Source organism: Mobula hypostoma, chromosome 8, assembly GCF_963921235.1.
Source record: "Mobula hypostoma chromosome 8, sMobHyp1.1, whole genome shotgun sequence".
Classification (NCBI taxonomy): Eukaryota; Metazoa; Chordata; class Chondrichthyes; order Myliobatiformes; family Myliobatidae; genus Mobula; species Mobula hypostoma.
Genome location: NC_086104.1, coordinates 4,358,200 through 4,372,160, shown reverse-complemented (window position 1 = coordinate 4,372,160; position 13,961 = coordinate 4,358,200). Strand labels below are relative to the sequence as shown.

The 13,961-nt window shown below is 44.0% G+C and overlaps 2 protein-coding genes across 2 annotated transcripts in view; one reads left to right on the top strand and one right to left on the bottom strand.

Moving 5' to 3' along the window:
* The window catches only part of LOC134350037 (uncharacterized), a 61,769-nt gene extending 60,041 nt beyond the window's left edge, over positions 1–1,728 (bottom strand). Inside the window, exon 1 of the mRNA XM_063054946.1 lies at positions 1,575–1,728. Coding sequence (XP_062911016.1) covers positions 1,575–1,623 — 49 coding nt within the window. The 5' untranslated portion in view covers positions 1,624–1,728. The remainder of the gene's footprint in view (positions 1–1,574) is intronic.
* The window catches only part of LOC134350038 (uncharacterized), a 323,883-nt gene that overhangs the window by 162,378 nt on the left and 147,544 nt on the right, over positions 1–13,961 (top strand). The gene's annotated exons all lie outside the window — the stretch shown is intronic.

The following is a 13,961-nucleotide window of genomic DNA, read 5'->3' as shown; positions in this document are numbered from 1 at the left end:
CTAGAAATCAAATTGACTTTATTACTATAAACCAAAGATTTAGAAACTCAGTGACTCAATGCAAAACATATCCAGGTGCAGACTGTAATGGTGACCATAACCCAGCAGTATGTCATGTAAAAGTAAAACTTTAAAAACTGAAGAAGCAAAAACCTGAACAATCCCTTGCCTACTTGCAATTAATTAAAGAAGGAAACTTAAGACAAAAATTTAAAATTGAAGTAAGGAATAGATTTCAAAGTCTAGAAATAGAATCTGTTGAAGATGATAGCAATCATGTAGAAATGAAATTTAACTCTCTAAAGGATGCTTTGGTAGAATCAGCAAAGTCAGTGATTCCTAAAAAAGGAAAAAGCACAAAGAATAAATGGATGACAGATGAAATCAAAAATCTAATGGAAGAAAGGAGATGGAAGAAAGCAAATCCGATAGAATATAAGTCCTTAGATAAAGAAGTTGAAAGCTTATGTCAAAAAGCCAAAGAAGAATGGTTAAACCAGGAATGTGAGCAAATAGAAAGAATCTTTATTACTGATCCAAAAAGGTTACATCAACAAATCAAGAATATCACTGGTAAAAAGCTCCTCTGTTCTTCAGGTGGATGTTTGAAAGCAAAGGACGGTACCATTATCATGGAAAAAGATGAAATTATGAACAGATGGACTGAGTATATTCAGGAATGGTTTGAAGACGATTGAGGTGAAAAGCCAGAAATTAAGAAGAACATTGAAGGTCCAAGTATTTTAAAATCTGAAATTCGTATTGCAATAAATAAGATGAAGAAAGGAAAGGCAGCAAGTCTGGAGGAATTAGTAATAGAACAAATTATCACCCTTGAAGATTATGGAATTGAAAAACTTACTGATTTAATCAATGACATTTATGAGACTGGTATAATACCAGAATAAATGAAAAAATCAGTATTTATCACTCTTCCTAAGAAACCTGGAGCAATAGAATATGAATTACATAGGACCATAAATTTAATGAGTCATATCACCAAGATACTTCTAAGAATTTTGATGACAAGAGCTGAAAGACAAATGATGATGGAGACAGCAGCCAGAGAACTGGAAATGAACACTAATGAATTGATCCACTTGACCCGAAACAGGAGTGTGTGGGCCATGGCAGTCAAAGCTCAAACTGGACACGGCACCTGATGACAATGATGATGATAACCATTTCCTGGAAGGTAGCAGCTGGAACAGATTGTAGTTGTGATGACTTGGGTCCCCAATGATCCTTCGGGCCCTTTTTACACACTTGTCTTTCTAAATGTCCTGAATCGTGGGAAGTTCACATCTACAGATGAGTTGGGCTGTCTGCACCACTCTCTGCAGAGTCCTGCGATTGAGGGAAGTACAACGCCCAATCTCTCCTTGTGACACAGACCTCCAAGTCCAGACAACATCCTGGTGGATCGTTTCTGCTCTCTTTCTTATTTAATGACATCCTTCCTATAACAGGACCAAAACCGTACACAGTACCACGGCCCACAAATGGTCAATTAAACTCAAAGGCAGATGAAACCAATCTCAGACTGGGTGACCCCACTCTGGGAATTTACTTACCCACTGCACAGACGGACAGAGTCAAGGTTGTGATTATCGCTGCAAACATTTCTTCTCACTTGTTTTTTAAAAACTGAATTTTTGCTCATTCAGACCCGATGTTCCTCATTACTATTTCATAAACGACTGATTCCCCTTCAACTTCCTCACATGCTTATTTCAGCTCAAAGGCACAGGGTGTGAAGAGGAAGTGATGGGGGAGAGTGGGCAGTCCTGTGGAAAGTGCTGAAAAAGTAGTAACAAACTGCAGAGTAGCTGAATGTTTTCATCCACATTTACATGTCTGTCACGGAAACTCACTCCTTATGTCCATACACTATTATTAGATTCAAACGTGAGAAACAAGCCAAGTACACTGTTTCCCCTCCAGACCGTAGGGCTCCTCATGGTAAGGCTGTGAAACACTGTGGTTCTGTCAGCTGCATAAGTCTAGGGACTGACAATCTCCGGACCTGCCAAACGTGGGAGATGAAAGTCCGAGCCCCAAAATCCCCATTTGTGTGGATGCTGCATGATTCGTTCCCCGGTTATAAATCAGTGCCACAAAATAACAGACAGTACACCACATACAATTAAAAGATTTAGCTTTACAATTCCTAATTTAACTAAAGGGTTAGTAAAGGAAAAAAACAAAAAAGAAAAGGGTCCATTTTAATGGAACAGTCTAATATGCACAAGTTGGAGCTCACCATTTCCCCAAGTCACCGATCCTCAATCGATCTCTCCCCGGGCATCGTCGAAACACGGCCCCACTCTGGGTCGACTCCTACGATCTCTTCTCTCTTGCACCTTCTCTCTTCTCCCCCAGTAAAGCCCCAAGCCCAACCTTAGCGTCCCTCACCAGAGAAACCTCCCCTAAATCTGGCCATCCTCATTGGATGGGATACAATTCTCCTATCTCTTATCTTCAACAGTAACCAAACAAGCAGCATACACAGAACAGAACAGCATAACAGAGAAAAAATATGAACCAGGGCATTACACTCTCTCCCTACAAAATAGTCATGTCCCAATGACTTTGAAATAATTTGTCATCTCATTATTAACACCACCGCTTTCAAAGGATTTTTGTGATGTCAGCACTTCCAATCCAATTTCTAAAGGGTAGTGACATATCTCACTGGGGGATAGCCGTAGCACTCTGTTCCCCAGTGCTCCATAGGCCAGACTATCTGGGGGGGTCTCCTGATTCTTTGAGACCTCCGTACCCCGTCATCTACTTTAGGTTCTGACCCTCCATGGGATACTACTGGTCTATCTGGCGAGACCTCTCCCAGTCTATCACACGTGCCCTCCTGCAACTTGGTTCCCTCTGTCCCTTGGCTGAGCCCTGCTTCATCCCCTTCCCCTGAAACCTAGTCTGTCCACAGGTAGTCCCTCCGATTTCATCAGACTCAGTGTGAGAAGGGTTGGGAATCTCTTCCTCAATCAGTCGGGAGTTAGCACAATGCAGCATATACCACACCCCCATTTCCTCATCCTTCGAGTCCGTATCCCATTCAGGGGCGAGGGACAGTCTAGTATCTCCTGCTGTTGGTCCTTCAGTCCCTGTGTAACCGCAGAGTGCTCTTACTAGGTGTAGGCTCCAGGTTGGGCTCTGGATCAGCCTGCACCTCTTGTTCCAGGGGCTGAAGGTGGTTCTGATGGAGAATCTTGACAGACGCATTCCCATCCTGTGGTTTTACCCAGAAAACTGGTACGTTGGGAATCTGACATAGGGCATAGCAGCCCAGTGGTCAGCCAATTTATGCTTCCCAGGTAGCCCGAAATTCCTTATGAGGACTCGGTCTCCCAGCATGAGTTGGGAGAACCTAACCTTTTGATCATACCTCCTCTTGTTTCCTTGATTCTGTTTGGCATCTGCGAACTCAGCTACTTCATAAGCCTTTTTCAGCTCCCTTCTCATATCAGACACATAGTTCAGAGAAGTCCTCGATGGTAGGTCTCCCTCACCAGTCCCGAAATAAAGGCAACATCGTCTTGTGCCCAAATATCAAATAATATGGTGAGTACCCAGTCGCTTCATTTCGGGTACAGTTGTAGCAGTGGACCAGTTGTCCAATATGTCGACTCCACTTGTTATTCTTGCAGATTTCCAAGGTTCCTGGTATGTCTAGCAAGGTCTGATTAAACGTCTCGGGCTGGGGCTCACCTGGCGGATGATACAGAGTAGTCCTAGACTTCTCAAATCCAACTATGCTTAATAGCTCATGTATGAGCCTGCTCTAAAAATCCCGTCCCCGATCACTATGTACCTGCCTGGGGAGGCCCTTCTCCCATAACACTTTGGCCACCGTGGATGCCCTATGATCCTTTGCAGGGAAAGCTTGCTCATATCTGGTGTAGTGATCCGTAATGAACAGGATATTCGCCATGTGGCTGGCATCTGACTCTATTGACAGGAAATCCATACACACCAGGTCAAGGGGCCCCGCACTTTGCAAATGGGACAATGGAGCAGCCCTCGTAGGCAACGTCTTCCTCCGCATGCAGTGAATGCACGACCTGCTGTACTCTTTGACCTCCGGCTTCATTCAATAAGACCATAAGACATAGGAGCAGAATGAGGCCGTCTGGCTCATTGGGTATGCTCTGCCATTCGATCATAGCTGATCCTTTTTTTAAAATCACCTCCTCAACCCCAGTTCCTTGCCTTCTCCCCGTAACCTTTGATACCATGTCCAATCAAGAACCTATCAATCTCTGCCTTAAATATACACAAGGACCTAGCCTCCGCAACTGCATGTGGCAACAAATTCCAAATATTCACCACTCTTTGACTAAAGAATTTTTTCTGCATCTCTCTTTTGAAAGGGTGCCCCTCTAACCTAAGGCTATGCATTCTTGTCCTAGACTCTCCCACCATGGGAAACATCTCTTCCAGATCTACTCTGTCTAGGCCTTTCAACATATGAAAGGTTTCAATAAGATCTCCCGTCATCCTACTGAATTCCAGTGAGTACAGACCCAAAGCCATCAAATGTTCCTCATATGATAACCCTTTCATGACTGCAATCATCTTTGTGAACCTCCTCTGGAACCTCTCCAATGCCAGCACATCTTTTCTAAGATGAAGGGCCCAAAATTGTTCACAATACTCAAGGTGAGACCTCACCAGTGCCTTATAAAACCTCAGCATCACATCGTTTTTCTTGTATTCTAGACCTCTTGAAATGAATGCTAACATGGCATTTGCCTTCCTCACCACTGACTCAGCCTGCAAAATAACCTTCAGGATGTATTGTACAAGGACTCCCAAGTCCCCCTACATCTCAGATTCCTGGATTTTCTCCCCATTTATAAAATAGTCGGCACACTTACTTCTACTACCAAAGTGCATGACCATGCATTTTCCAACATTGTATTTCATTTGTCACTTTCTTGCCCATTCTCCTAATCTGTCTAACTCCTTCTGCACCCCGTCTGTACCCTTAACTCTACCTGCCCCTCCACCAATATTCATATCATTTGAAAACTTGGCAACACCGCCATCTATTCCATCATCTGAATAATTTACTGTATATACAGCATAAAAAGAATTAGTCCCAACACCGACCCCTGCGGAACACCACTAGTCACTGTCAGCCAACCAGAAAAGGATCCTTTTATTCCCACTCGCTGCCTCCTACCAATCAACCAATGCTCTAACCATGTTAGTAACTTTCCTGTAATACCATGGCTCTTAATTTGGTAAGCAGCCTCATGTATGGCATCTTGTCAGAGGCCTTCTGAAAGTCCAAATATATAACATCCACTGAGCCCCTTTATCTATCCTTCGTATAATTTCCTTAAAGAATTCCAACAGGTTTGTCAGGCAGGATTTTCCCTTAAGGAAATCATGCTGACTTTGTCCTATCTTCTCCTATGTCACCAAGTACTCCATCTCCTCATCCTTTACAATTGACTCTAACATCCTCCCAATCACTGAGGTAAGGCTAACTGATCTATAATTTCCTTTCTGCTGCCTTCCTCCTTTCTTAAAGAGTGGAGTAACATTTGTAATTTTCCAGTCCTCTGGCACCATGCCAGAATCCAATGATTTTTGAAAGATCATTTCTAATGCCGCCACAATTTCTAACGCTACCTCTTTCAGAACCCTAGGGTACAGTTCCTCTGGACCAGCTGACTTATGTACCTTTAGCTCATTCAGCTTTTTGAGCACCTTCTCTCTTGTAACAGTAACTGGGCCCACTTCTCTTCCTTCACACACTACAACATCAGGCATACTGCTAGTGTCTTCCTCAGTGAAGACTGACACAAAATACTCATTTTGTTCATCAGCCATCTCCTTGTCCCACGTTATTATTTCGCCTGCCTCATTTTCTAGCCGTCCTCTATTTACTCTCATTTCCCTTTTATCTTCAACATACTTGACAAAACTTTTACTATCCACTTTGATATTTTTTGCTAGTTTGCTGTTATATTTCATCTTTCCCTTATGATTTTTTTCAGTTGCTCTAAGTAGGTTTTTTAAAAAATGCCCAGTCCTCTATCTTCCCATAGAACTATAGAACCATACAAACTACAGCACAGAAACAGGCCTTTTGGCCCTTCTTGGCTGTGCTGAACCATTTTCTGCCTAGTCCCACTGACCTGCACACGGACCATATCCCTCCATATGCTTCCCATCCATGTATCTGTCCAATTTATTCTTAAGTGTTAAAAAAGAACCCGCATTTACCACCTCGTCTGGCAGCTCATTCCATACTCCCACCACTCTCTGTGTGAAGAAGCCCCCCCTAATGTTCCCTTTAAACTTTTCGCCCCTCACCCTTAACCCATGTCCTCTGATTTATTTCTCCCCTTGCCTCAGTGGAAAAAGCCTGCTTGCATTCACTCTATCTATACCCATCATAATTTTATATACCTCTATCAAATCTCCCCTCAATCTTCTACGTTCCAGGGAATAAAGTCCTAACCTATTCAACCTTTCTCTGTAACTGAGTTTCTCAAGTCCCGGCAACATCCTTGTAAACCTTCTCTGCACTCTTTCAACCTTATTTATATCCTTCCTGTAATTTGGTGACCAAAACTGAACACAATACTCCAGATTCGGCCTCACCAATGCCTTATACAACCTCATCATAACATTCCAGCTCTTATACTCAATACTTTGATTAATAAAGACCAATGTACCAAAAGCTCTCCTTACAACCCTATCTACCTGTGATGCCACTTTTAGGGAATTTTGTATCTGTATTCCCAGATCCATCTGTTCCACTGCACTCCTCAGTGTCTGACCATTAACCCTGTATGTTCTACCATGGTTTGTCCTTCCAACATGCAATACCTCACACTTGTCTGTATCAAATTCCATCTGCCATTTTTCAGCCTATTTTTCCAGCTGGTCAAAATCCCTCTGCAGGCTCTGAGAACCTTCCTCACTGTCTACTACACCTCCAATCTTTGTATCATCAGCAAATTTGCTGATCCAATTTACCACATTATCATCCAGATCATTGATATAGATGACCAATAACAATGGACCCAGCACTGATCCCTGTGGCACACCACTAGTCACAGGCCTCCACTCTGAGAAGCAATTCTCTACTACCACTCTTTGGCTTCTTCCATTGAGCCAATGTCTAATTCAATTTACCACCCCTCCATGTATACCTAGCGACTGAATTTTCGTAACTAACATCCCATGTGGGACCTTGTCAAAGGCCTTACTGAAGTCCATGTAGACAATATCCACTGCTTTGACATCCCATGGTTGTACTATTTTACATTTGAGTATTTCTTCATTTTTGGAATATACATGTCCTGCACCTTCCTTATTTTTCCCAGAAACTCATGCCATTGCTACTCTTTTGATATCTCTGATAGCAGCTCTTTCCAATTTACTTGGCCAGCTCCTCTCTCATACCACTGAAATACTGCTACATCAGACTTTACTTTCTCCCTATCAAATTTCAAATTGAAGACAATCATATTGTGATCACTGGATCTTAAGTGTTCTTTTACCTTAAACTCCCCATACACCTCCAGTTCATTACGTAACACCCAATCCAGAATAGATGATTCCCTAGTCCGCTCAACAGGAAACTGTTCTAAAAAGCTATCTCTTGGGCATTCAATAAACCCAGTCTCTTGAGATCCATTACCAACCTTATCCATTACCCAATCGACCTGCATGTCAAAATCTCCCACGACTGCAATAACATTGCCCTTTAGGCTCGCCTTTTCTACTTCTTGTTGTAACCTGTGGTCCTCCTCCAGTCATCAACTGCCATCAATATATAACTGCCATCAATGTCCTTGCAGTTTCTTAACTCAACCCACAAGGATTCAACATCTTCTGATCCTATGTCACATCTTTCTACTGATTTAATGTCATTCTTTACCAGTAGAGCCACACCACCCCCACTTCCTACCTTCCTATCCCTCTGATATAACGTGTAACCTTGGACATTCAGCTCCCAACTACAACCATCCTTCAGCCACGATTCAGTGATGGCGACAACATCATACCTGGCAACTTGTAATATTGCAACAAGATCATCCACCTTACTTTTTATACTACATGCATTTAGATATAATACCTTGAGCACCATATTTGCTATACTTTCTGACTCTGCATCCCTAATGATTTGATATTCAGCCTGTTGTCTGCAACTATGTCCCATCACCTGCTTGCCCTTCCTGACAATCTGACCGCACACTATCTTTACTTTTTTACATTCCGTCCTATGCTGAGTCCCTTCACTCTGGTTCCCACCCCTCGCTAAGTTAATTTAAACCCGCCCTAACAGCTTTAACAAATCTGCCAGTGAAAATATTGGTCCCCCTTGGTTCAAGTGCAAGCCGTCACTTTTGAACAGGTCATACCTCCCCCAGAAGAGATCCCAATTATCCAAGAACTTGAAGCCCTCCCCCCTGCATCAGCTTCTCAGCCACGCATTGATCTGCAAAATCATCCTGCTTCTACCTTCACTGGTGCGTGGCACTGGGTAGCAATCCAGAAACTACTACCCGGGAGGTCCTGCTTCTCAGCTTTCTACCTAGCTGTCTAAATTCTCTTTTTAGCACCTCATTGCTTTTCCTTCCTATGTCATTGGTACCAATATGTACCAAGACATCTGGCTGTTCCCTTTCCCTCTCCAAAATGTTGTGGATGTGATCTGAGACATGCCTGACCCGGGCAACTGGGAGGCAACATACCATCTGGGTGTTCCGTTCATGTCCACAGGATCTGTCTGTTCCCCTCACTATCGAGTCCCCTTTCATTACCTCCCTTCTCTCTCCTTCCCTTCTACACCACAACCCATGCTCGATGCCTGTAATCCGGTCGCCGTGGCATTCTCCCGGGAGGTCATCCCCCACAGAAGTATCCAAAGCGGTATCCTTGTTTCTGAGGGTAGTGGCCACAGGGTTGCTCTGCTGTAACTGTCTATTTCCGTTTCTCCTGACAGTCACCCAGCTACTTGCCTCCTGCACCTTCGGGGTGACTACCTCTGTAAATTTGATCAATTATACCCTCAGTCTCCCGTACAAGCCACAAGTCATCCATTTGCTTCTCCAGATCCCTTGTACTTCTTGAGGATGTTCTCGATGGAGTGACGGGTTGTGCCCATGATGGAGGAGCTTGGGACTGTAACTCTCTGCAGCCTCTGTTGATCCTGTGCACTGGAGCCTCCATACCAGACGGTGATACAACCAGATGGAATGGTCTCCATGTACATCTGTGGAAATTTGCTGGAGTCTTTGATGACATACCGAACCTCCTCAAACTCTGGAAGAAGTAGAGCTGCAGAGGTGCCTTCTTTGTAATTGCATCAATGTGTTGCGACCAGGAAAGAACCTCTCAGATGTTAACACCCAGGAACTTAAAGTTCACCTTCCTGAAGGGTGTTCTGACATTGAGCGAGATGCTGTGGGCAGTCACACAGGTGAACTGTTATTCTCCCCGTCGAAGTGTGTAGAAAAGACGCTGAGCTCATTGACAAGTGAAACGTCACTGCCAATTGCACTGTTAGGATGTGAACCCCCTTTCTTCCTGGGTGTCTCTGGAAGTGGCTCGTTAGTTGGCAGTCTCCCAATGTGGCGTCCGAGAGGCCTGCTTTTCTTCAGGTGCATATGTTTAAGGATTACACTCTCCAGTACCACCAAATCCGTGAGATTGGGATGTATCTCCCACACAAACCCCGGCTTGGGTAAATGCTGTCTGATTTGCTGCCCTGTTACAGTGTGTCTTCTGTCTTCATCCCCTACTGGAGAAAGACCCCGGCTCACACCGGTGTCAGGTACAAAATCCAACTCAGCCAGCCTTCTCTCCTGATTACATCAAAGTTGCTGGTGAACGCAGCAGGCCAGGCAGCATCTCTAGGAAGAGGTACAGTCGACGTTTCGGGCCGAGACCCTTCGTCAGCAACTTTGATGTGTGTTGCTTGAATTTCCAGCATCTGCTGAATTCTTCGTGTTTGCATTTTCTCCTGATTAGATAGCTCACTTTCCTCAGCCCTGTTATCGCTAAAAATACCCCAAACATTGCTTCTACAGAAAGACCATTTCATGAGCTACCCTACAGCATTAGCAGTGAAACCTTTGCCAGGGTGTTACACTCCCCCCAGTAAAAATAGTGATGTCCTCAGGACTTTGAGATAATTTATCACCATTTCATGAATAATACCAATTTTTAAAGGAATTTTGTGATGTCAGTAACTCCAATCCAGATGTAAATTCCAGAGACATATATCACTTAGGGGTTAGGCACAACACTCTGTTCCCCTGGGGTGACGTAGGCCATCCTATCTGGGGGTTTCTTGACACTTTGAGTCCTCCTGACCCCACCATCTGCTTCTTTAGTTTCAGACACTCCCTGGGATCTTTCCTCTCTACATGGAGAGGCCTCTCCCTGTCCATTACTCATGCCTCCAGATAACTCAGATCCCCTTGTCACTTGGCTGAGCTCAGCTTCGTGCCCAATCTCTCACCATTGTCTGACCTGCCTGCCCACCGCTAGTTCCCCATTTCACATGTGTCAATGCGGAGAGGGTGAGGAATCTATTTGTCACTTACTGGGGAGTTTGCAAAGGACAGCATAACCACACCCCCACTTCCTCATCCTCTGAGTCTGTATCACAGTCAGTGGTTAGATCCTGTCCAGATCTTTCTGCGGCTGGTCCTTCTGTTCTTCCATGTCACCGCAGAGCTCTCTTATTAGATGTAGGGTCCATGTCAGGCTTTGGGACAACAAGTACCTCTTGTCCCAGAGGTAGAAGATGGTTCCGATGGAGAATCTTTACAGGCCCATTCCCGTCCTCTGGCTTCACCCGGAAAACTGGTACATTTCGCATTTGATTCTCCACTGCATAATGTGTAGCCATCCAGTGATCAGCCAACTTGTGCTTCTCAGGTATCCCCAAATTCTTTATGAAGACTCATCTCCAGGCATCATTTGGGAGAACCTAACCTTCTGATTGTATCTCCTCCTATTTCTTGATTTTGCTTGGTAGCCAAGACCTCGGCTAGTTCATAAGCCCTTTGCAGTTCCCTCTTTATATCAGACACATACTTCAGATAAGTCTTCTGTGGCAAATATTTCCCACCAGTGCCAAAACAGAGGTGAATGGGCAACCTCGCCTCGTGCCCAAACATCAGATAATACAGTGAGTACGCGATAGCTTCATTCTGTGTACAGTTGTAGCAGTGGAGCAGATGCCCAATATGTTGACTCCACTTGTTCTTCTTGCTGATCTCCAGGGTTCTGAGCATGTCTAGCAATGTCTGATTGAACCTCTCAGGCTCGGGATCACCCTGAGGGTTATAAGACGTAGTTCTGGACTTCTTGACTCCAAGCATACTCAAGAAATCATGTATGAGTCGACTCTTGAAATCCCTTCCCTGATCACTATGTATCCATCTGAGGAGGCCATAATGAACAAAATACTTTTCTCATAGCACTTTGGCTATGGTGGATGCCCTCTGATCCCTTGTGGGGAAGCCTTGCTCATATCTGGTGTTGTGATCTGTTATAACCAAGACATTTGCCGTGTTGCTGGAATCAGGCTGAACTGATCCATACACACCAGATCAAGTGGCCCCACACACTGCAAATGGGATAATGGAGTGGCCCTCATAGGCAGTGTTTTCCTCCGTATACATCGAATGCATGACTTGCAGTACTCTTCAATCGCTGGCTTCACCTGGGGCTAGGAGAACCAATCTGACAAATCCATACATCTTGTCAACACCCAAGTGACCTGAATCATCATGAGTTGACTTTAACACAATCCTCTGATACTTCTCAGGGAAAATCAACTGGTAATGCCGAAGACTGTCAGGATATAACATGACCCAGTATAGGATCTGGTTCCTCAACTCCAATCTGGGCCATTCTCTCAGTAGTAGACACAGCACAGAGTGTTTCATCTTATCTGCTTGGGCCATATCCCCTTTCATATTACTTATGCACGGGTCATCTCGCTGAGTGGCGGCCACTTCCCTGGGAGTCTTTCTTTCTTTATCAATCTTTTTATTAATTAAAAAAGTACATATATACAAACAAGAGGAGAAATATCTTAAATATCTATATCGATAACAATACACATAAAAGGTAAAATAAACATTATCAAGATCGTACATAGTATTAATCTAATGGTATATAATAAAAATAAGATAATAAATTCTGCTCTTATCAATTCATAAAAAGAAAAACAAAAGATAAAGAAATGTTTTTAATTTTTCATATATATAAAAAAAGAACCCCACTATTCTCTATAAACAAAAACAAAAGGTAAAAAAAAAAGGAAAAAAAAGGACTGGGCAGCCCATACTGAGAGTAAAAGCAAGAAGTAGGAGAAACTTTCTGATCAAATCCAAAGTTTGGAGAAAGTAACTGGAAGAGCAATAAATCAAACCATATGAAAATATTGAATAAAAGGTTGCCAGGTTTCTTCAAATTTAAAGGATGTATCAAATGACCAACTTCTTATTTTCTCTAAATTTAGACAGGACATAATGGAGGAAAGCCAATAAAAAACAGTAGGTGGATTAGAATTTAGGACTCAATTCAGAGAACTGCTTTGTTTTCAGAGCAGTCAGGTTGCAATAAGCTTGTGAGATGGCACCATTGGAAGCTCCCAAATGATCTACTGCTTGATTCTATCCTTGCATTGCCTCTGACTTCCCCATGGTGCAAAACTGCCACATGGCTTTGAGTCCAGGGGCAGGAACGCTCTCCCACTCTCCGTCCCTGTCCACCCTTCATGTGCACGTTGAGACAATGCTTCAGCATCAATGTTCCGACTCCCCAGCCAGTACTTCAAGCTAAAATCATAGGCAAACAATGCTGCCAACCACCGATGGTCCTGGCATTCAATTTCACTGAGGTCAGGATATAAGTTAAGGGACTGCTGTCCATCCTCACCTCAAACTTGACACCATATATATAGTCACTTAGCTTATCCACCAGAGCCTAGTTTAATGCCAGGAACTCCAATTTGTGCATGGGAGTTTCACTCTGAGGGCGACAGACTCCATGCAACTGATCTCAACCCTGTATCCTGCTCCCGATACAGGACACCCCCTAAGCCCTCTCTATTGACATCTGTATGCAATACATATGGAATCAGGGGGCTGCAAAAGCCAGAGCCAGTGCTTTCATCGGCAGCTCCTTCAACAACTGATGTTACCCACAGAATCCAGGGAATGAGTGCAGGATGCTCACAGACAGGGTTCTTTGCCATGTGGTCACTGACTCTATTTTTGACGGAACCGTACCTACTCCATGCTGTGAGACTATGTGCCCAGCAAAGTTGACATTCATCTTGCAGAACTGGTACTTGTCAGGGAAAGTTTTAACCCTTCAGCTTTCAGGTGGCTCAGCACCTTCAGTAACCTTGCTTCATGTCCCTCCAAGGTAGACCCAAACAATATGAGATCATCCATCCAGGTACACCAGCACCTCAAGCAAGTTCATATCCCCCACAGTTTTCTCCATGAGTGAGTGCATGGAATGGGCTGCCGGCGGCGGTGGTGGAGGCGGAAATGACAGGGTCTTGCAAGAGACTCCTGGATGGCTACATGGAGCTTAGAAAATAGAGGGCTATGGGTAAAACCTAGGTTCAGTAGTTGTAAGGTAGGAACATGTTCGGCAAAGCTCTGTGGGCCAAAGGGTCCGTATTGTGCTGTAGGTTTTCTATGTTTCTATGACACACTGGCGAGTCGCTGGTGCTCCTGATATTCCTGGGGCATCCTTTCAATCTGGAAAAATCAGAGAGGACATATAAATGTCGACATCTCTTTATCAGCCTCACTCATGGGTATCTGATAATACCAACTCCTCGGGTCCAGCACATTGAACCACTTTGCACCACTCAGGCAGGACGTCTCCCTCTGCTCAGCAGCCGGACACGAAGCTGGGTGGCAGTGTTAGCAGTGAGG